Genomic DNA, 23,714 nt, shown 5'->3' with positions numbered 1-23,714 from the left:
TTACACCTGTTTCCAAAATAGTTTCTCAAATTGAGAATATTTCACTGTAATTTTTCTTGTGAGATCATTATATACCTGTTTTCATTTTTGTTTATTAGTCTCTTCACATGTTTATTACTCTCATTGTATTCTCTTTTTTCATAATGATCCCCTTTTTTCCATTCACTCTAGCCACTTCTTTTCCTTTCCTCCAGTGCCCTTTTAAGAGCTGCATCCCACCAAGCTGCACCTTTGTTACCATATTTGCTAACTTCCCAATACCACATACAGCCGTAGCATTCCTGACCAAACACTCCCTATATGTACATACAAGTTTTTCAGATCCATTTCATCCCAGTTCATAAACTTCATTTCCCCTTCTACCTCATGGCCCTCATATCAATAGAACTCTCAATCATCTTTCTCTCTACCAGCACATAATCAGTTAGGCTCCTTTTAACAGTCTTTTTAGTGTAGCTGCACCATGTATATTGTATATTTGTGTGTATAGTACCTTTATGCCTGAAATTTGAATTACAGATACATTGCCTCCTTTCCTGACACATGTCCTTTGGTTTTCATTAGTTATCATTCTCCCTTTTATGTCGTACGCAGGTTTGGTGCCAACTCTCCCAGTCATGTCATCCATCACAGACACTCCATAGTTCCTAAGCATCTGACCTATCACTCCATCCAGGTGGTCCAAAAGCCTGTCTTTTTTTTTTCCCCTCACTCTTATCAGATAACTGCCTGGGGCATAGTCAATGATTGCTGCAACTTTCATCATTTCAGACTGGAAGTTGATGTACACACACACCGAGCTGACACGTTTATTATCATTTAATTCTTCTCTGTTGTTCGTTATTCATCAACAAAGCAGCTCCTTCCTTACATCATCTTTGTGCAACCATGCTTGACCTTTCACACTTCACACCTTCCTACTCCAGTTCATATTTTTTCAGCTTTGTTTCACCCAGTGCCATCACAGCACACCTTGCATTCTTGAACACATTCATTGCTTTCACTCTCATACATTCATTATTTGCACCTCTTATATTTCAACAGGCTAAGCAAATGTACTTGTGTTTGGTGCAGGACCCAGATCCAAGGCTGTCTGTAATTCTGCCAGCAAGGAAGAAGGGAGGGTGGGGGGTTGTTAACCCTCTCCCTTTTTTACCTTCAGACCTGCATAGGATACAGAGGGGATAGTAGTTTTTCTCCCCTACCCCAAGGATTGGTTTTATGGTTTCCACTTATCATAGTAAATGACTTTCTGGGATTCACAAAACTATTTGACCTGTCACTCAGTGTAGAGTCCCTGTCAGTAGCACCATATTGAGTGGATAGTGTCCCCCACCTACCACAAAACAGTATTAAGCAATATTTAGATCAATTATCAGAAGAAGAAGTACTGTTAAAAAAAGCTTGAGTAGATACTTAACACACAGATGAGGTTTCTGTAGAATCTTTTAATTTTTCCATTTATTGACTTCACCTCTTTTCGTCCACAGTTGCTGCATGTATAATTTTGTGGGGAAAATGCATAATGTACTGCCCTTCGTTTACTGGCACAGAGTGGTGAAGCTTATAGGCCAAGCCTTCAGTTCCCTCATTAGCTTACTTTTGATAATGCTCCACTTTGGCCGTCTGAGACATGCTTTTTTTTTTTAAATTTGTTTAGTATTATTATTTTTTTATATCTTCAGATTATCTTACTGTTTTTTGGAGAGATTTTAAAACTGAAATATTGTAGTTAGTTAAGACCTTTATTATTCCCATCACTACTAGGCAGCTTTTAGTATATTGAAGTGGTTAAGGCAGATTGCACTTAAGGGAGAAGCCACAATGTTTATGGAAAATCTGATCGGAATCATTTTTTATTTGTTAAAGAATCTTACTGATTTCTAAAATCATGTGTCAATATTGCGGTCTTCTGTTGCCATTTTGCATTTCCGAACACCCATATTATCTCTTGTAGTTTCATCTTTTACTGCCTCATTAGAGATGTAGGAGCCTGGGGTTAGGCTATTCAGTCCACACTTTTAAGGTGAGAGTGACCAATTGCTCACCCTTAGAGACATTATGTTACAGTTGATAAATGCACCGGAAATTTAACACTCATTCCTTGAACTCCTGGAGGGCATTCTTTAGTTATTTTAATATGTTTAGTTACTGTAGCTCTTTTTATTGGTTTATATGCTAACCCCTTCAATCCAGTGATGTACAGTAGATCCACAGTTTAATGCACTTGGATTTAACAAACTTCCAGTTAAGCAGCCAATATCTTTGTTATTGCTGCTTGGTAGGGCAACCAAACGTAGGTAACTTCAGTTAAATCATAATGCATGTTCATTAATCTCTTTTGTTTCTTTAATTTTATTACATTACTGGTACTTGTGTGTGTGTATGTGTATATATCGTCATCGTCATCAGCCGTTTGAGTGTCCACTGCAGGACCGGCCTATCCCTACCGAAGTGGGAATGATACAGCCAATGTATCTCTACCGAGTGGCTTAGGCTGTCTAGTAGAGATTGTATGTAGGGTGAGAAGTGCTTGTAAGTGTAGTTGTTGTGTTGGAGTGGCTTTGGATGTGTGTGTAGTCTGTGAACCAAGTGTATTGCCCCAAGCAAGTCGACTGGGTGCAAGCATACTTTATAGTATGCGACACTGGTTCAACCACAGCACCCCTGATGTCCGCCAAAGTAGTACGTGGCCAGAAGAATGCTCCCAAAATTTATTACCCTGGCGGGGTGCGAACCCTTGTTCTTCAGTGTACAAAAATGCACACTGTACCACAAAGCCTCCGTGTGTGTATATATATATATATATATATATATATATAATATAGCAAGAAAAGTGCATAAAATAGGGACTAGCATGCCTAAAATAGGAATCCTCCCAATTTAGTGAAATGTTCATCTTAGATCATGATAATGTCTGAGTTAATGCATCTTTTTAAATATTCCTATTTCCAGATGATTTAACTTATGAGAGACTTTTTGAACAAGTGGAATTTGATGTAGACTTCTGTAACCACTTTGCAGATATAGACTCCATTTACCTTTCTATCTATCTCTATCTATTGCCAGACGCCATAATCCCGTAAGGGGTGGCCATTTGACTTTGAGTTATTTGTTTACCTTTCTGAGTTGAGTTAAATGTGTAGTGAGAGCAAGAATAAACTCTGAAAATACATCACTGTATTGAGGGTTAACAAAGTTGCTATAGATTACAGTCTCTTAATTTTACTTCAGTCAGAATGCAGTGCAATTCTTCATATCCTCATTCTGTTTTAGTAATATTTTTTGTGCATGAATGAAAAGTAAATGCATATACACAGTCATGGTTGTACACACGATCAAAAAAGTATCGGTGCACATTTGGTCCAAAACAATTTGACGCCACGGACGATGGACTCTGGAAATGTTTGATTATTCTCCCCCATGTTCTCAAACATGCTTACATGAGTATATCATAGATAGGTATTGTATGACAATTTATGGTTGATATTGTTACTGAAGGAGTATTCAGATTATAAGTAATTTATTTTCCAGGGACTGCACAAGCCGCAGTGATCATTTCAGATATCATCGTACCCCTCCTGCACGATACTTTTTTGATCGTGTGTACATTGATACAAGATGCATCCATGTACATGCATGGAAATTCTAACACAGCATCACATCTGCAGGATTAAGTACTGTACCAGTAATAATGGAAATTTTTACTTAATATATATATTTTTTTTTATAGTAAATTTTATTTTCTCATGCTAATATCTGTAGCAAAAGAATTATCTGTTTTAGTATGTGAAAAATTTCATTCTCATTTTAAGTTACAAGAAATTCAGATTTCTTTCTCACAAACAATAGAACAATATAGAAAATGGAAAGATGATTTTTATCAGCCCGGGAAAACATGAAATTTGCCTAGTATTTCACCTCTTCTACTTCTGATATTCTTCCACTGACATGTAGTCATAAACTGAGAGAGGCATGGTATATTTCTCTGCCTACAGATGAGTCCCTTTAATATTATGTGTCCATAAGGAAGGTGACGGACATGCCCTAAGTGTGAAGTAGATGCAGTGGAACAATAGGGAAACTTTTGGGCCTGTTAACGCAAAACTGTAATCAAAGAAACAGGGAGAGAGAATTCATGGCTGGTTGTGTTACAGCGGAAACGGAGACGCAGATGATTGAAGAAGGAGAGGGAGAGTATGGCCAGCAAGACCCTGCTACTTCTCCACCTCCTCGCTCCAGCACTCTCTCCACACACAGGTCACCACCCACACATCATAAGACAACCAGCATCAAGAAGATATTTACCAGGTTTGACCACAAGCTGTGTTAGTTGCCACATTGGGTGTTATATCACAACTCCCTTCTTATGTGATCACATTGAAGCATAGTTTATACTTGATACCTCCATATGATTTGATTAAATTTGAGAAAGAGCTCGCGTGTTGGAGGGGTTACTAAAAGCCATGTCTTCCTCCATTAGTTCCAGAAGCCTTCCCTAAGCTGGTTAAAAGTGACTAAAAATAGGAAGAGTAAAATAGAAAAGTATATCATCTGGCTGAAGAAGTTAAGATAGTGTGTGTGTGTGTGTGTGTGTGTGTGTGTGTGTGTGTGTGTGTGTGTGTGTTTGTGTATGTGTGTGTGTAAGATGCTATGTTTGAAATGATTAGCTATTATAATCTTTATTATTAACTTGTGGACAAGGTGAAGTGAAGCTTAGATTGAGAGTTCTATAAAACTAGATAAATTCTAAAAGAACTGAATATGATTGGGGTAGTTTTGTTTAGGGAAGGTACAATAACTTGTTAAAAAAAAAAAAAGTAAGCTGAAGAAGTTAGCAGGACCACACTTTCTCCATCTTGTCATCATGAGAAGACATTGATTGCTAAGGTTTCATTCATCAAAGAAAATTTTATAAGTAAACTCATTTATCCATTGTCGCAATATCTGGCCCAACACAACATCTGGTGCTGCTGGCTCAGCTCTATTAAAGCAGTATCCAGTAGAATTATGCAATATCTGGCACCAAAACAGGATGTAACTGTCAGTTCTATGCAATATTCGGTATTTAGGCGTATCAACCAGGTCGTAATCGGTAGCCAATTGGCGCTGCATTACTGTACTGTATCATTATTATATTGTATTTTATGCTTAGTTTTCATCTTTTACACATGGGAAAGTTTTTAGGATAGAGAGTTGAAATGGATAGGAACACAATATCCGGCTCAACGCAGAATGTTGAGCCGATGGGGGATTCTATGCAATGACCATCGTTTCACGTTATTCGGCATAGGGTGTGGCAGAATTACAGTGGATAATTGAGAGGTTGCTGTAAATGAAGTTTCTTGCAGACAACTCTCATAGCCAGTTTGTACTGTATATTATGTAGGATGGAATCTCAGTCCCAGGACATGAAGATAAAGTTTACAGTATCATGAATGTGTAGTTGTTCTTAAATAATAAAGTGAGAAATTGAAATTGAATGATAGATAAGTGTGGACAAGAAAATGGCTCATGCTTTTTATTTACTATTACTTATTCTACGTTCTTGTGAGAGGATAATTGGGAGCGGCAGGAGTTGTATTGAGTTGCTAAGGATGATGTTGTTGTGGACACTCATACTGAACTCCAGGATTGCCCTTGAAGTAGTAAATAGATAGACAGTTACCGGTGGATGAGGGTGCCCACCTTCTATTGACATGATATAGTGATACATTTGATGACTTTACACTGAGTGACAAGTCAAATGATTTCCTGTACCTCAAAAAATTACTGTACTGATATTTAGTGGATTAAGGTGCTTCAGGTGGATGTGGCTCATAAAGGGTTCAAATGCAAGAGGATGTCACACAGAGGACAAATTACTGGTCATTCTTGCCTTGAATGTTCAGGCTAAGTAACTTAGCCCTGGCAAGAAATATATAAAAAGAATAATAATAAATAAATAAATAAAACTCTTAACTCAGGTTGCGGCGCAGTAGCTCAGGTCACCTCGATGGAGATCTAGGAGAAGGTGACTTCCGGCGAGGGGGCATGAGGGCCACTGCATCAGCTCGGCTTGGGTGGACGTCATCGTCATCCATATTCAAAGAGTTAGTACACAATCGCGACATCAGTGGTGGATCCAGTAGGAATGTCCAGGGGATCCAGAACCTTTCCCCTCCCCTTTTTTCATCTGTGCAACATGCTTACGGAATTATTAAAAAAAAAAAAAGTACATGTTTTCCAGTTACCTATTTAATGATGTAACATTATTGTTGAAGTGTCAGTGTAATTATGGTTGTAAAATGAAGCTGTATATTTACCATTTTTTTCTTTGGAATCTAAATGTTTGATTTTCTTCGTTCCCCTCCCTTCCCCCCAAAAAAAAATCTGGGACTCCTCTTGCAACAAATGCTGGTTCTTCCCCTGGGCTTTTCGTGCATGCTTCTTACCATTTATTATGTACTGTATTTACATTGTTGTAGCTTTGCAGAAATATACTCATTCAGAAAGGATCTTTACAATTGTCTGTCTTTGCATAATAGACAGTGGCTAAATTTTTTAACAGTAATATTCTCCAGTAACTTATCTATGGGCATGCCTGCCATTTTTATTGGTTCAGCCTAAAGAAGGAACTTATCTGAGAAACAAGGTGAATAGCAACAGCACTCATTGTGAAACCAAAAGTCACCTGTTGTAGGATACTTTATTCACTGAGTGTACTGTACAACTCTGCACAGATGAAAGAGACACTGATTGAGTTTGAGTAAGTGCACAGCTGATGGGCCTTGAGGGAGAAAGGTAATTGAAACAGGCAAGGGTTGGGGGTGATTGCAAGACGAGTTAGGAATAGGAATGGTAGGAAGGGATAAAGAGGGAGGTAGAGGTAGTAGAATGATGTTAGATAAGAGGGGAGCAGTGAATTTGGTGTAAATTGCCTTACTTAGATTTGTAATTTGCATTTTGAATGTAATCTGTAAAGAAGGTCCCTAGTTTATGAGGGACGGATTTGTGCAGAAAGGTAAACTAACTTGGCCCAGTAAACAGGGAAAATATCCTAGTTTGTGCAGGAGAATCCCAGAAGTCAGCCTCCATCCACAGCCTTGAGGTTGATTTACCAATATTTCTGGCAGAAACCCTCAAACAACAACAGTAAAGCAGTTTTTGAAGGCATTTAATACAGTAAGATGTTGATTTAACGCAAGATAATATTTAAAGGCTCTCATGTTGAATTGATAGTGCACTAAATCAGAATGTTGTTTCAGTGGGATAAATTAGTTTGGTACTTAGGAGAGAGACAAAATACTAAAGATACATTTATTGACATATGAAAATGTGGAAGTGATCGATCAAACATCACCTGAAGACAAATTGCTGTTACCATTTACTGTGTTGTTGGCCTACACTGGTCCTGCAGCATAACAGGGTTGGCCTAGCATCCCAGGCCAACCCCTTCCCCCTTAAGTTTCATTGTAAAACCACATAGATGCACACTCACCCCATCTAGAATAAGTAAATCCATCCATCCATCATCCATTCCTACATTGTCCCATGAGGAGCCTAGGAGCCCGAGGCTAGGCAGTTGGTCCCGACATTTAAGATGAGAGTAACATTGTCTCTTTGTAAGATTTTGCCAAAACAAATGGTCATAGTTTGTATCGTTTATAAAGGCTCCAACATACATGCCTTGATCTTGGTCACCTAATGGTGGGTCTCCACTCTGCTCAGCCTCTTGCTTTCTCCCTGTTCAGTCCCTTATCCCTGAGGTCACACTCTGTGACCTCGTCCCAGGCGTTTTATAATCTGCATTTTGCAACCTTACCTGCGACATTCACACCCCTCACTTTCTGCACCCAATTGTCATCCTCCATCCTTTCAACATGCCCAGATCATCTGAGTCTACCTCTCCTCATCACAACACCAAAGCATTCAAGTTCCATCCTCCCTCCCAACTGTTCAGTTGCAGTCCTAATCCTCCAAACCTCACATTCAAGGATGTGCTTCACATCCATCTAATTATTGTCATTCCTGTATGTTTGAGCCTACAGATGTCCTCTTCTTTTACTGCCTAAGTCATACTACCATACAGCAGTACACTTCTAACACATGCCACATAGAGGGGTCCCTTAACACAGAGGGAGAGCCCTCTCAGTATGAGGGGAGGCAACAGCTCCCTGAACTTCCGAAAACCACTCCTTGCCCTAGCCAGAGTGCTCTAACCCCATCCCCACCTCCAGCACATAAAATGTTCTCCAAATAACAAAACTCCTCCACACACTCAAGGGACTCTCCAACAAAGTCAATCCTTTCACTCCTGTCAGTCTCTGCATGCTCTCCCTGACACACCATACACACAAAGTCAGTATTATTTTGCAGCCCTCCCCAAATACAACTACATCTCTAATGCTCCCATTTGTCACAAACACTGCACAAGATGGAGTTACTTCTCACACTGCAGTGGCAAACTGCACATGGCCACACTCCCTTTGCTCTGGCAGTACCACCACCAGCCCTAGATATTATCTCATTTGTTTTGTCTATATTTACTCCCAAACCTTTGTCTATCACTCCATTTCCTAAATCTTTCCTCTGCCTCCCTTTCATTATCTGCAGTGAGCACCAAGTCATCAGCATATAAAAGTGACAAACAGTTAGGGACTCAAAACTGACACACGATGCACACCAACATTCACCGAAATCTCTTCACTCATAATTCAGCGTAGCTGAATTATGGGTCGTGAAATGGTCTGTTTACCCTCAGTCAACAGGCCAAGCAAATACACATACACATGTACACCCACATATTGCATGCTGCCTGCTGTTTATCTTTCTTTCCTCATCACCATCACTCACTATATATAGTATATACAGTACTTATTTATTTATATATTTTTTTCTTGATCATAAACTTACATGGCTAAAATTATAGGATGTGAAAAAGTTTCCTTGCATTCAGTCAGCTTCCTCCCCCCACACACTTGCACACACACACCGCTTGCCTCATTTTTCTGTCACCTTATTATCTCACCACTTTGTGTACTTTTCTTATTTCAACATGTACTCGGTACATTATGCAATCAAAATAGTTTTTCACCAACCTCTAGGTAGATAAGTCATCACCTAGAGATGCTGACCCAGCTTAGTGCATAATTATGTCTGCTGAAAGTAAATGCTTGTTTGCCAGACAATAAATATTTGCTTGTCATGTTTTATGCTCAAAATGTAATGTCTTGTTAAGTCAGAACAACCTTCATAAAAACTCAAAGCTCACCAGATGATGATGTACAAGAGAATGGAATGTTTTTCTGTTGCTGCTGGGATGAAAGAGTGGCACTTATTAGCCCTTTTAATGCCCACTGATGTTCCTAGAGATTGTATGATCAAGAGGGGGTAAAAATTTTTCGTGAGGGCCAAAGGGGGAAATTTGGGAGATTGTGTGATTTTGCCATACCAGTTTGTCATATAACATAAGTTTCAGTGCCATGCGTTTTGCATTTCAGTTTGCATGGTAGAAATTCCCAGATACATTAAATGGGCAGATTGAAGATATATTTATTTCATTGTACTCTCACTTGATTTTCTTATCCAGCTATGTTATCAGTGCAGGTTCACCAGGTAAGTCAGATTATGGAACTGTCACTCACAGTGTTGAAAGACATAGAGAAAATTGATTTTAATATCTGGATTATTACAGTATATGCCTGTTGTTATCATGCATAAATATATGAGAACAAACACAGTAATTTATAAGTTGTTTTTCAGCAGTTGTAAGCTGTGAATGTGAGAATTTTTTACATCTAGTTATGCAGTAATAGTATTTTATGCATAAATCATGAACAGTAAGATACTGTATACTGTTTTTGGAATGTATCCTTCAAGTATCAACACAAATAGAAATACAAAAATTTTGTGTAATTCCTTGCCTATGGTTGTGTAAACGATAAGAACTAAATGATTGTATGAATTATTGTGTGGCTCATTTCGATAGCTATTGTGTTTACAATAGAAATTTATGCAATATTTCAGAGGCTGTACCACTTTTTAATGGGATGTTACCTTGGTAATTTTCACATGTCCCAAACACTGATTAGTTAATTTTCATTTATAAAGTTTATGAAATGTCCAAGCATCCATTCTTTTAGCAGTTTTCTAGTCATTCAGAAAAATTGGTATAACTCAGTCATCTGCAGGTATCATTATACTTGTGAAATGAAATAAATGTTCATACAACGTGCTGTTTAATCTGTTTATGCATTGTGTGTACGTGATCAAAGGCTGTTATTTGTTTTATCCATGAAACTTGTTTACAGACCAATTGAACCATTTTCTACCTGGCGTGTTGAAGCCATAGAGGGATGGCTTATTGCTCTAGGCCTTGGTCATTATGCTCCTGGGGTGAGGGCATGGACATCTTTAGGCAATCACCTGTCGAAGGCAACGCCTAGTCAGCTGGAACGTGACCTGTCCATCCGCAACCCCCTACACCGCAAGAAGCTGCAACTGGCCATAGCGAGCAGAGTGTCTGGGGAACCACTCAACACCCCGCTCCACAGATTGGATCAGGCCTGGGTGTTGCGCTGGCTGGATGATGTCGGTCTTCCACAGTACAAAGATGCCTTCAGTGAGGCCCGTATCGATGGTAGAGTCCTCAACTGCCTCACTTATGATGACCTTTCCTTTCTCCGCCTCACCAACCTTCTTCATGTTACTTCTCTCAAGCGTGGTATACAGGTATGCCATCCAGTACAAATAATAATATTCTTCAATGCTTATTTTAAAATCAGAATGGTATAGGCCATCATTCCCTGTATGAATACCTCTAGTTGTCCAGATACTGTATATGGTACCAGTGCTGTTATTCACATGTCAAAGAGAGATAGGTGTCCACTAAACTGTTAGAGAAGTGGATTGTTTCAATATAATATTGTGACCATTACAAGTAAGCCATTGACGAATATGTTTCACATAACAGTCTTCACTGCACATCCATAAGGTTCCAGCACATCCTAAAATATTGTATATATATCAGGCTCTATAAATAAAAAGCTTTTGATCTGTTGCTCTGGATGTTATTCACAGTCTCTCTTTTCATTGATTTAGAGAGAAAACTGTTATGAAGATTGGTAGACCATACTGTCATCCAATGGCTAGGAAGGAAGGCATCTGTGAAAATGAAACCATCCTATGCTGTGTTTGATTTTTGCAGGTGTTACGAGAGCACAACTTTGATCCTTCTGTGCTAAAGCGGCGTTCAGTACCAGATGAGGATCAGCATACAAGAACAGCAGCAGAGGTGGCTTTATGGACCAACCACAGAGTCATGGAGTGGCTGAGGACAGTTGACCTGTCTGAGTATGCCCCCAATCTTAGAGGCTCAGGTAAATCATGGAAGTTTTAGTTAACCCCTTGGCTGCGTCGTTCTCTTTAAAAGGTCCGATCGACAGGCTGTGACATTCCGTTTAAAATCCATAAATTGACTTCCAAAGTTGTGCCCTGTATTGTGGCACGAATACTTTGTGTATTCATCAGCCCATGCTTGTGATTGCCAGTTCGTCTTTTTAGCATCCTCCACACCGCATCACGAAACCATATGAGCCCAGTTTGCGTCAGGAAGTCATGGTGTCTATAGGTGGTTCGTTGCGTTCGTGGTAGCCCTCAGCTTCGCTTGGTGTTACCAAGAAAAGAGGTGCTAGAGCTCGTATTCCACAGAAAAGGAAGTATTCACCTACTAGTGACAGCAATTCTAGTGATTCTAGTATGGAATATACTGTAAAACCTCTGAAGAAACAAGACAGCACACCACGCTCCAAGCGGCGCCAACCCATCCATGTTACACCACCGTGACTTTCACACACTTGTCAACTTCTAGCACCTCTAGAAAAGCAATTGAACAAATGTCAACAAGTGATGGAGAGTAAGTATAAGTGACTCAAATATAAGGAAAATGAAAGTGTCAGGTGTAGGCTATGTAAATATCGTTCGTTGAGTTTAGCATTATTTGCTATTTACTGAGTAGTTTATCATGGTTCAATATTTTATAATGTTTGTAAAATAATGGTTTTGAAGTGCTAAATGAACCATTCAAGATAATGCAAAGAAAGTGATGCATATACTGTAGTGGTGCGTGGTTGGAAAATGAAGTGTGGTGAGTGGCAGTGTGAGTGGTGGTGTGTGATGGACAGCTACAGCGACGCAAAAAAAACACCCAAAATGACATTTCTTCCATCTGTCTCTGCGGTATCGTAGGAGCATCTGAACATTCGCATTGAATGTGGGTAACTTTTGTGTGGATTGCCGCAACAGGGGTATCTCTCTCACCCCCTTAACCGCAGTCAGAGGGTTAATATAATAATGTAGAGTATCTGGTACTGGAGCAAGAATCTTCATATGAAGTACAGTACAAATACTCTATAGGAGTGGATAGCACCTCACCAGGTTTGCACCAGATTCCTGCCCATGGTGGGGTGCAGGGAAATAGGTGGTTTGGCTCCCAGGTGGATGCTACAGCTGCTCCACCTGGGGTGCACAGCACTATTGAGTGTAGACTTTTTGTCAGTGCCTCTTATATGTACGGTACAGGCACCCATCTTCTTTGTATTCCCTTCAGTAATGACTATTCATGATACAGTGTACTAACCTGCGACTATGGTTCAAGTGTGAAAATTCAACAACGATGATGATTTTTGTCCATGGGGACCATGTGACAAATGATAAATACAGTAATTTTGGTGCTTACAACATGCACTCTAGTAGCATAGTTATTTAGTACCGGAAAAGAGGCGTAAAGTGTATAATCTAAATTTTTCCCCCAGGGTAAAATACAAGACCCATAATCAAGACTGACTTCATTCAAAATTCCTGGGAACAATGCATTTTAAAGCTAGAGCATCAGCCAACAGTAGCATATGAGATGTAAAGCATGTAAAACATGTGTTTGTTTGGACATCATGTTACAGTATTGCCTTAGAGACCAGTAATTTTTAGTACTGTAACTCTCATTTTAAAGATGCCGACCCACTGTCAGAGAAGTTGAAGGACTTGTTTCACATCTTTACAAGGGGTGATGTGAGACTGAATGTTACCATTCCTATGTCAAGTGTAACCATAATAGCTGAGAGATACAGCATTAAATCAAAGACAGATAGAAACTGAGAGGAGTCAATGGAAGGAGGAATGTCATACATACGAACCCTGATTCAGCACAAACATCAGTGTATCTAAAGGGCACCTTTGCATGTGAGGGCTGAGCATTACTGTTCCATTGTATTTTAACCTGTCAAATTCACTCCTGTGATATTTTCATATTTCATTCTTGGCACTGCTAGACAATAACTGATACATTCAGCATGGGGGAGACCTGTGTTTATGAAAAGTAATTGATGGATATGTCTTACCCCTCTTGTTCAAAAGGTCATTCCTAAGCTGAATAAAATCATCTGGAAGTTCGTTTCATTTCATTTTGAAGGCTCCAGCATGCTTGCATGCATCAGCCTTGGTCACCTAATGACGGCAATCCATGCTGCTTGACCTCTAGAAGCTTCTCTGTTTAGTCCCTTATCCCAGAGGTCACATTCAGTGACCATGTCCCAGGTCTTTTTTGGTCTACCTCTCACAGCCCTACCCCTAACATTAACACTTTTCACTTTTTGCACCCAATTATCATCCCTCAATCACTCCACATGCTCAAACTATCTCAGTCTTCCTTTCCTCATCACAACACCAATACATTCCAATCCCATCCTACCCCTCAACTCTTACATCCTAAACTTAGCCCCCCACCCCCAGGCCTCACACTTAGGAACACACTGCACATCCACCTAATCATTGTCATTTCTATATGTTTGAGCCTGTGAATATCCTCTTCCTTTACTACCCAGGTCTCATAGCCATACTGCATCACACTCCTAACACATACTCCATACAAAGATCCCTTAGCACGGAGGGAGAGTCCTCTCAGTGTCGGGAGAGGCAACAGCTCCATGAACTTCTTCCAACCACTCCTCATTCTAGCCACAGAGCTAGCTCCAGCCCCACCTCCAGCACATGACCTGTCTCCCAAATAACAAAACTCTTCCATACACTTGAGAGACTCACCAGTAAGTTCAATCCTTTCATGTCTGACAATCCCCACCAGCTGTCCCTGACACACTGCACACATGAAATCAGTATTATCTTGCAGTCTACCTCTGATACCACTACATCTGTTATGTACCCACTTATCACAGACACTGCACAAGATGGAATTACTTCCCACGCCCTTGTGGCAAATCACACATGACCACTCTCCCTCTTCTTTGTCAGTACCACCACCTGCCCTAGATACCATCGCTTTTGTTTTATCTGCATTTACTCTTAAGCCCCTGTACCTTATACCATCTCTCCACTTCCTATATCTTTCCTTCACCTCCTTTTCATTCTTTGCAATCAACACCAATTCATCAGCATTCAACATCTCCCACAGAAGTCCATTTCTGAAGTCACTTGAAAGGGCATGAAGTACCATGACAAACAACAAAGGGCTCAAAACTGACCCCTGGTGCACACCAGCATTCACGGAAAACTCATCACTCAAATCTCCATTCACCCTTACCTGGTTGCGAGCACCCACATGCATGGCCACGGCCACCCTAACCAGCCACTCCTCGATCCCAAGCTTTCTCATTGCCCACTTCACCACCTCTGTAGGGACTATGTCAGAGGCCTTCTCCAAATCAACAAAAACAAAGTACAGTTCCCTTTTCTTTCCAGTATACTTTTCCTGGAGCTGTCAAACAATGAATGTGGCATCAGTTGTCCCTTTGCCTGGCATAAACCCAAACTGCTTCACATTAATATTCACTCTTTCTCAGATCATACTTTCTAGAACTCTCTCCATTACCTTCATTATCTGGTATAAAAAGAGATGTTGTTTGGCTTAGGGTATTAATTGATATAAATTTAATTTGCACCATTTTCCTGTGTCAGGAGTGCATGGAGCCTTGATGGTGTATGAGGTGCGCTTCACTTCGGAGTTACTTGCATCTTTGCTGTCCATCCCATGTGGCAAGACGCTGCTCAGGCGGCACCTCAACACCCACTTCAAGGAGCTGGTGGGCAGAAGTGTGGTGCAGGAGAAGCGGGAGTTGGAGGCTGCTTCAGGATACACTCCTCTCACCACCTCTGCCAAAGTCAAGGTTGGACCACCATTACTCTTGATTTTTTAACCTTTTGCTTTTAATGTTAGAGTACCATATCTGTTTAGTACAGTAAAAGCTCGATTAACCGGCATCCAATGCATCGGCACATCCTTATAACCAGAACGCAAATTCAATCCGTCATGGGGTCGAAAATGTCCCTGATACCGGTTGTGATTAAGTTTAAGGCAACATCTGCTTTGAGTCGTTTTATTTAGTTCAGCTTTACTTACTTCAGAATAAGTTGTCAGATGAAAACTGAAAATTATTGAAACTGGCTAGTATAATAGATTTGTTAAAAAAAATGAAGGTTAAGCAGTGACAGAAAATTAATCCCTTCGCTTCAGCTTCTGCGCTGTTCCTTCTACTTCTTCATCTCCTGATCCTGTTCCTTCCACTTCTTCAGCTCCTGACCCAGTTCCTTCCACTTCTTCAGCTCCTGACCCAGTTCCTTCCACTTCTTCAGCTCCTGACCATGTTTATTCTACTTCTTCTTCTCCACTGTCTGAATCCACATCTCATGATCCTGATGATCCCCCTATAATTCTTGTTTAGTTCTGTACAGTACAGGTTAAAGTACAGTAGTTTATGCAGCTAAGTTCTCAAAATTATTTTGGCCTGTTACATACAGTATGCTAAGTTTTTCTTTACATAATTTCTGGTAATGTTTGCAGGTTTGTGTTCAGTCCTGTACAATTTCTTTTGCTGTCTTTTTTGTGTACTGTAGTGTTCCTGTACTGTATCTTACCTGTACTGTATCGAATACTGAATAATGTACTTTATGAAATAAAGTCACAAGTTTGGTCCTATTTCATTTCTTTGACCTCCCAGAGTATTTCTAAGGGTAACATTTGATTATCCGGAAAATTCCATATCCAGAATGGAAGAATCCCCATGCATTCCGGTTAATCGAGCTTTAACTGTACAGGAAGTTAGCTTGTCCATATTGATGATAATTAATTCAACACTGCATACTATAGCTTGTTACTTGTTACCGTCTGAAGAGTTGCATTATACCATATTCTTTAACCCCTACACACTGGGGGTTTTCCAATGTTGCACGCTCCTCCCTATGGGGGATATCCATGACTGAAAAAAATACCCTTACTTCAAACCCTAATATCTGCCAAACTAGAACAGCTAGAGAAAAAATTAAAGGTACATAAGAATGATCAACTTTTCCTCTTTCAAATGAAAGTATCCCCACGTCTCCAGGTGGTCCCACCAATGAGTAAGGATAAGTTAAAGTTCAAAGGGTGGCTGGAAGATGCATGTAGCTATACACGTCAAGTGGCGTTGCTACACGCCCAAAATCGTGACGGTTATACAAGTCAGTCAGCTGTTAGGGGTTAAAAAACATTCATTTGTATCTCCATTTATACAGCACGTTTTGTGTATGGTAAAGTCTGAAAATTTTAGTTCATAACTGAAACTCTTCAAATTTTTTACACTAAACACCAGCTGGCGCTATGAAGGCCATGATACTAAACAGAGGTCAGAATGTGGAGGCTGTAAAAGGATGACATTAATATCTGGGTGTGAGACAGTTGACGAATGAAGAAGTGATGGAATGTTGTGGGGTGGATGTGGATGTGGCTGAGAAGATTAGGAGAAAAACGCTGAAGTAATTTGGACATGTGGAGAGAATGGAGAATGAAAGACTGACTAAGAGGGTGTATGTAGGTGAGGTGAAGGGAGGGAGAGGGAGGGGAAGACCGAGGATGAGGTGGAGGGATGAAGTTGAGAGGTACAGTACATCCCCACAGTACGCAAGTTCCGATTACGTGATCCCTCGTGTACGCGATTTTTTTTTTTTTTTTTTTTTTTTTTTTTTAGTACGCTAATTGAACTCCTTGTAAGCGAGACGGGCAGTGAAGAGTGGCCCAAATCTGGGGTTACCCCGAGTACTCAACATTGCCCCTCCAAGAAGCGATAACGGTAACCTATGCTCCACCCACCTTCAGCATATTCTTGTTGGTTTAGTTAAGCCTTATCCTTGTTGATTTACCTAGTAAAGCCATAATCTTGTTGGTTTACTTCATCTTAGGTATTATTTCTTAGATAGTTTCCCTGTATAGTACAATAGTTATGTCTGAAAAGCATCTCAAGGGTTGCCCATGAAGGGGGGTGCCTCCCATATGTAATTTTTCCCATAAGTTTATGTATTCACAGTACATGAATTCCTAGTACGCAACATCCTCTGCTCCCCATATAGGCGCATACTAGGGGGATGTACTGTATATGAGGGAGGGGGGAGTGAGTTGGGGGGAGGATAGTCAAATGGTGGGTGACAGAGCGACTTGGAGGTGTTTTGTCTGCGGCCACCCTTTGTGGGATTAGGGCATCGGGTTATAGATAGATAGAGACTTTAGTACATGTATACCAATAATGCAGAAAGTCTGAGCAAGAACAGTGGAAGTGGGGTTATTGAGAAAAAATGTATGGAGTGTACAGAGTCAGTAGGATTGAAAATTGTGTGATTGATTAAAGATGTGGAATAAGGAAGTGGGTTGATGATAGGATAAAAGATTGTGTGTAGATAGGACGGTGGAAAGCAAGCTGTGGGAGAGAAGCCTTGGGGTCCTGGTACCAAGAATGTTGATCCCTTGCCCCCTCAGGTGTACTGGCACAGTAACTCTTCCTGTCACCCATTTTGCCATTGTTGATAGTTTATTCTGTTTCTTGTGAATGAAAAAAAAGTAAATAAAGTTTTATTAGAACTATTTTGTTTATTGAAGAGTAATTCCTACCTATAATTATGTTCATTGCTGACTTTCTGAGCCCTGTAAGGCCTAGTCTCTGGTGAAAATGGTATATGTGAGTGAGTTTGAAGGTGGAAGATTGGATATTAGGCCAAGAAGGTGAATGGATATGATAAATCAGTGTGTGAAAAGCAAGGTATGGAATCTGATGAAGCTAGGGAATTGGCACAGACTCATATTGATTGGGTGAGTTTTGTGGAGAGGGGCATATGAATTTTTATTTATTTATTTATTTATTTTTTTTATTATGTGGTCATTGTTTATGAAGAAAACCTGTAAAGAATAACTACCCCCTCAAAATATGTGCATATGGCAAAACCAGTGAGGTAGAGCCAGGATTCCAAGAGCTTGAAAGACACTGTACACAAAATAATGCCTAGCCCATTTCCGTGGAGATGTTGTTGGTAGTTCTCCCACTTTCATACTCTTTCTGTGTTTTTTTTTGAGTCTACCACATTCCATCCTTAATGTGAAAAATGATCATGATGATGATAATTTATATTATTATTATTATTATAACTGTATCATTCTTATTCATACTCATATTATTATTATTATTATTATTATTATTATTATCATTATTACAGATGCCAAAAAAGTCACAGTTTTCTCTCAAGCGCAAGAAATCGAAGTCGGACTTGGAGTTTGATGACCTGCTGTGTCCACTGGATGAGAAACCACCAGTGGGAGCCATTCAGGCCAGGGAAGCAGAGGTAAGTGTGGGGTGTCAGAACAAATACAAGCTCATCCATCATTCAGAACTGATCTCTGCTAATGTATCCCCTAACATCTCCCTTCCATTACTTGTGAAAAAAATCTGATTCTCTCTCTCTCTCTCTCTCTCTCTCTCTCTCTCTCTCTCTCTCTCTCTCTCTCTCTCTCTCTCTCTCTCTCTCTCTCTCTCTCTCTCACACACACACACACACACACACACACACACACACACACACACACACACACACACACACACACACACACACACACACACACACACACACCTTTTCTGAAATTTAATCTCTGTACTTGCTTAGTCAGAGCACTCATTTCCAGGTTACCACATTCTTAGGATATTGTTCACACATTTACACTTTTTAAAATCTCCAATTCTTCATTCCAGCTTGCTGTGTACCTGTTATGAATAATAACATTTCATTGAGTGTTACTAAAAAAATGTAATGCAATTCATAGACCTGTAATTCATCCTTACTGCCTGTGCATATGCTATTATCATTGTACTGTACATGTAAGCATTTTACAGTACTTGTACCAAAGGGATATGTGATTTTTCATCCTTCATTACACTAATATGATTTTCCATCTTTCTTACTTTTTGGATCAATCTTTTACTTTTCACAGTTAATGTCCTTAGTTCATGGAGCCATTATAGACCAACAACGCTGTATTTTGATGACAGCTGTGTGTTCCATTTTCGTCATTCTAATGAGATACATCACATCTGTAGCATTACATAAGTACTTCCTAAACTCATTCCTGTCACTACGGTGTTGTCTTTTTTCAATTTAATCTTCATCGCCACCAGACTGCATTATTCATCCCTGAAGAACTCTTTAGTACTGAAGCCATTTATGAAGACTTTGTGTAACAGCTTCAGTTTGGAAAATCTCCCCTTAGCTCAATAAAATCATCTGGCATTAGCATTAGTAAAATTTAGATGCCATCCTGTGGTTGAAAGGACTAACTCATACCACAGATTTATTTACAGCAGTGTACATGTTACAATCATGTGTATCACGAGTCTCAGGTTTTGATACACACTGGTGAGACACCCCACTTCGGTTTACCATTTACTGGCATCTAAACCACATACAGAAGAAATATGTGTGCTTCTCTCCATTTTAATTGTGATAGATTTCTATTCTTGTTACTGAAATTACGTAGCTTTCAGTTATGCTGGAACATGTACTAAAAATAATGGTAACAGCCAGTCCCATATTATCCATTTCAGGGTGTAAGTGCATAAAGCTAGGTGACTGTAATTCGCAACACTTTGGGTACGAACAGACAAAATGCCTCCAAGTCGCTCTGTAACCCACCATTTGACTACCCTCCCCCCAACTCGCCCCCCCCCCTCCCTCATACAGTATACCTCTCAACTCCATCCCTCCACCTCATCCTCGGTCTGCCCCTCCCTCTCCCTCCCTCCACCTCACCTACATACACCCTCTTAGTCAGTCTTTCTTTCTCCATTCTCTTCACATGTCCAAACCACCTCAGTGTATTTCTCCTAATCTTCTCAACCACATCCACATCCACCCCACAGCGTTCCTTCACTTCTTCATTCGTCAACCTGTCCCTCCACATCACTCCACATGCTCCTCTCAAGTAATTCATTTCCACTGCTCTCACTCTTGACTTGTTCCCCTCTTGCAAGGTCCATGCCTTGCTTCCATACGTCAGGGTAGGGATCACGATACTATCATGCAGTGACTTCTTAACTTCCATACTCATCTCCCTATTTCTCATCACTGCTTTCAGTGTACCAACAACCTTCCTTCCCTGCTGTACCCTTTCACGCACTTCATCCCCCAAAGTTCCATCCTTACTCATCACACTACCCAAGTACTTGAATGCACTCACATTCTCCATATCCTCACCATCCAACCTCACTGCACACTCTGTGACTTCATTCCTCTCAAACACCATAACTTTACTTTTGTTTATATTAACTTTCAGCTTCCTCCTCCTACACACTGTCCCAAATTCATTCACCAAACCTTGCAACTCTCATTCATCTTCACTCAACAATACTGTATCATCAGCAAACAGCAACACCGGAAGCTTCCAAATCTCACCCTCATTCATTAGAGCCACCCCCACATCCACTGCCCTACCTTGCACCTCCTTTACAACCCCATCCATGTATATATTAAACAGCCATGGAGACATCACACAACCCTGTTTCAGTCCCACATTGAGATCAAAGAACTCACTCAGCTCACCATCCACTCGCACCATAGCCCTAGCTCCCTCATACATACTCTTCACAGTACTCAACAATTTCCCCTCCACTCCATATATTCTTAATACCTTCCACATACCTTGCCTATCTATTCTGTCATAAGCTTTCTCCAAGTCCATGAAGGCAGCATACACTTTCTTTCCCTTCTCTAGATACTTCTCCACTAAACATCTTAGAACAAATATATGATCTGCACACCCTTTTCCCTTCCTAAATCCCCCGTGTTCTTCTCTAACTAGCTCTTCTGTCATATGCCTAACCCTATCAATGAGTATTCTACCATATATTTTACCAGTCACACTAAGAAGGCAAATACCCCTATGGTTACCACATACTTCTCTCTCCCCTTTTCCTTTGTACAGAGGAACAATTATACCTGATTTCCAGTCCTCTGGAACCCTTCCCTCTACCCAAGCCAATCTACACAACTTCCATATCCACTCCACAACAATCTCACCCCCATACCTAAGCATTTCACCACACACTCCATCAATTCCTGGGGCCTTTCCCAACTTAATCTTCTTCATCATTTCCACTACTTCTGCCCTACTGATCTCTTCCTCCCTCCTCTCATCTCTTCTTCTCCCAGCCATTCCCCAATCACTTATACTCGCACTGCTCTCACTCTCTACATTCAACAAATCCTCAAAGTGATCCTTCCATCTCCTCAATTTTTCTCTCTTCTCCACCAACAATATATTATTCCTGTCTTTCACTCCCATACTATTTCCCCTTTCACACTGCCTTACTTTCCTTACCTCCTTCCAAAACAATTTCTTACTCTCCCTCCATTTCATACTCAGATTCCTCCCAAACTCTTCATCCACTTTCTTCTTACTCTCCTTCACCACAAATTTAATCAATTCATTCTTTTGCCCATGGCCCATTCTTCCACAAAATTTCATTGAAATTCATTGAGAACTTTTTGAGATATCATGTGGACAAACTAATAAACAGACAAACTTAGGTGAATACATAACCTCCTCCAATTTTGTTGGCAGAGGTAATAATACAGTAATCATCATCATCATCATCATCATCATCATCATCTAATCCTGTGTTGCCCCATCAGGAGCGTAGAAGCCCGGGGCTAGGCAAGCTGTTCCTGACATTTAAGATGAGAGTGACCAGCCTCACACATCCGTGAGTGGCATTATGTGGGCAATAAACCCCAACCTCCTCTTGGATATAAAGCTACACAGACTTAATCCAGCTGGAGTGCCTTAATTACCCACTAAATCACCTGGCATCATAGTTTGGTTGTATGGTTACCACCCAGCTTAGTAAATGGTTTCCTGGTGTATAAGAAACCATTTGGCTTGTCACTCAGTGTAGAGTCACCCACAGACAGAAGGATAATAACCAAACTTCCTTCATTTACAAAGAAGTAGGATCTGGAAACATCATCATCCAGTCCCAGTTTCCCATGTTTAAACAGAGTTAAGAAATCTATTGTATTTTTAAATGTCTTTTTTGGACGTGGACTGGAAGGACAAGGAAGTCCTGGATATATTGTACTCTCCCCCTTTCAATTCTGTAGGAGGTATAGGGGTACTTGTAGCACAAGATGGATGGATTGCCCCTTCCTAACGCCAGTGCAAAGAGGGTGAGATTATAGTCCCCATTCTGCATTTTTGAGGCACCATCTGTGACACCAAGGGAACTACTTTATAATGTTGTTACCATGTCTCCTTGGTCCCCAGAGATCCTAAAGCAAGAACAGGAAGACACAAATGTTGGCTGATAATTATGTATTGTATATTATGTTTATATCTATGTTCAGGTGAAACTGTTGCCTGTTTTCATAATGATAGCCTTTGTCAGGCCTTTCCCAGGTCTGCTGATACACTTGCATGGTAATGAAGTCTAATTTATAGATTTTAGTGTTATTAGATTATGAAAAATTTGTTCATATTGTATCAATAATGCTTCAGTTACTGATTACAAAAATAATGAATACATTAATTTTTCAGTACTTTATTCTGCATGAATCTCACAGCACCTTTAGTTTAGTTTCAGTGAATGCACTGTTTTGAAGCTGCAAATTGTCTTGTACGATGTGTGTTCCTTTGTATAGTGTATGTCAATAGTACAGTACTGGTCAGTGGTGTGTCACTGCACCTTTAGCACTTGGCTTGTCACAGCCTTATTATTAAAACTGAGAGCAGGAAGGTGTGGATAAGCCCTCCCCCCCCACCCCCACCATTTTCTTTTTTCTTTTATATATAATAATCTCCAAAGCTCATCATGGTGATAAAATATGCTTTATCTTTTCATGTAATTGCTAATTAGACTGTGCAACTTGTGATGCAGGCAGATCACATCTAATAAATGACCTTCAAATATTATAAGCTTCTCCACAACTTCATGTTCTGTTTTAATAATACAGGCCTTAGCTCCCAGGAGTGGCTAACTTTCTTCTTTCTTGCACTGCTTCCCACAGACCAATGGTGACAGCAGGCTCTGCTAAGGCAAGTACTTTCTTTCATATTTTGAATGGGTTATTTGGTTCTTTGTAATACAGTACTGTATATCTGTAAATGACATGATATTGTATAGTTATGGTAATTCTTTTAACACCCTTTCACTCAACATAATTTTCCTCAATAAAACTGTTAATCAGCATAGGAATACAATTTGCATAACAACATTGTTCATTATGAATGTTAATGCATACTGCTACACTCAGTTACAGCATCAGATACATATTACTGTACAGTACAGTATATGCATTTCAAGCCTTGAATAGGATTTTTTTGATAATAGAGAAGATAATAATTCTTGCTGGAACCTAGTTCTTGCTTTTACTCACAGAAC

The 23,714-nt window shown here is 40.0% G+C and overlaps 1 protein-coding gene across 1 annotated transcript in view; it reads left to right on the top strand.

Annotated features, from left to right (window-relative positions):
• Nucleotides 1–23,367, top strand: part of LOC145411844 (uncharacterized) — a 123,770-nt gene extending 100,403 nt beyond the window's left edge. The window contains exons 9-15 of the mRNA XM_080281803.1: nucleotides 4,158–4,311; nucleotides 5,967–6,092; nucleotides 10,293–10,713; nucleotides 11,189–11,360; nucleotides 14,947–15,155; nucleotides 18,505–18,630; nucleotides 23,341–23,367. Of these exons, the coding sequence (XP_080137929.1) occupies nucleotides 4,158–4,311; nucleotides 5,967–6,092; nucleotides 10,293–10,713; nucleotides 11,189–11,360; nucleotides 14,947–15,155; nucleotides 18,505–18,630; nucleotides 23,341–23,367 (1,235 nt within the window). The remainder of the gene's footprint in view (nucleotides 1–4,157; nucleotides 4,312–5,966; nucleotides 6,093–10,292; nucleotides 10,714–11,188; nucleotides 11,361–14,946; nucleotides 15,156–18,504; nucleotides 18,631–23,340) is intronic.
• The last annotated feature ends 347 nt before the right edge of the window (nucleotides 23,368–23,714 follow it).

The sequence above is a fragment of the Coenobita brevimanus genome, chromosome 91 (assembly GCF_032717465.1).
Source record: "Coenobita brevimanus isolate Jiangsu-jjx chromosome 91, ASM3271746v2, whole genome shotgun sequence".
Classification (NCBI taxonomy): domain Eukaryota; kingdom Metazoa; phylum Arthropoda; class Malacostraca; order Decapoda; family Coenobitidae; genus Coenobita; species Coenobita brevimanus.
Note: the sequence above shows the minus strand (reverse complement) of the source record. Positions and strands in the feature narration are given on the sequence as shown.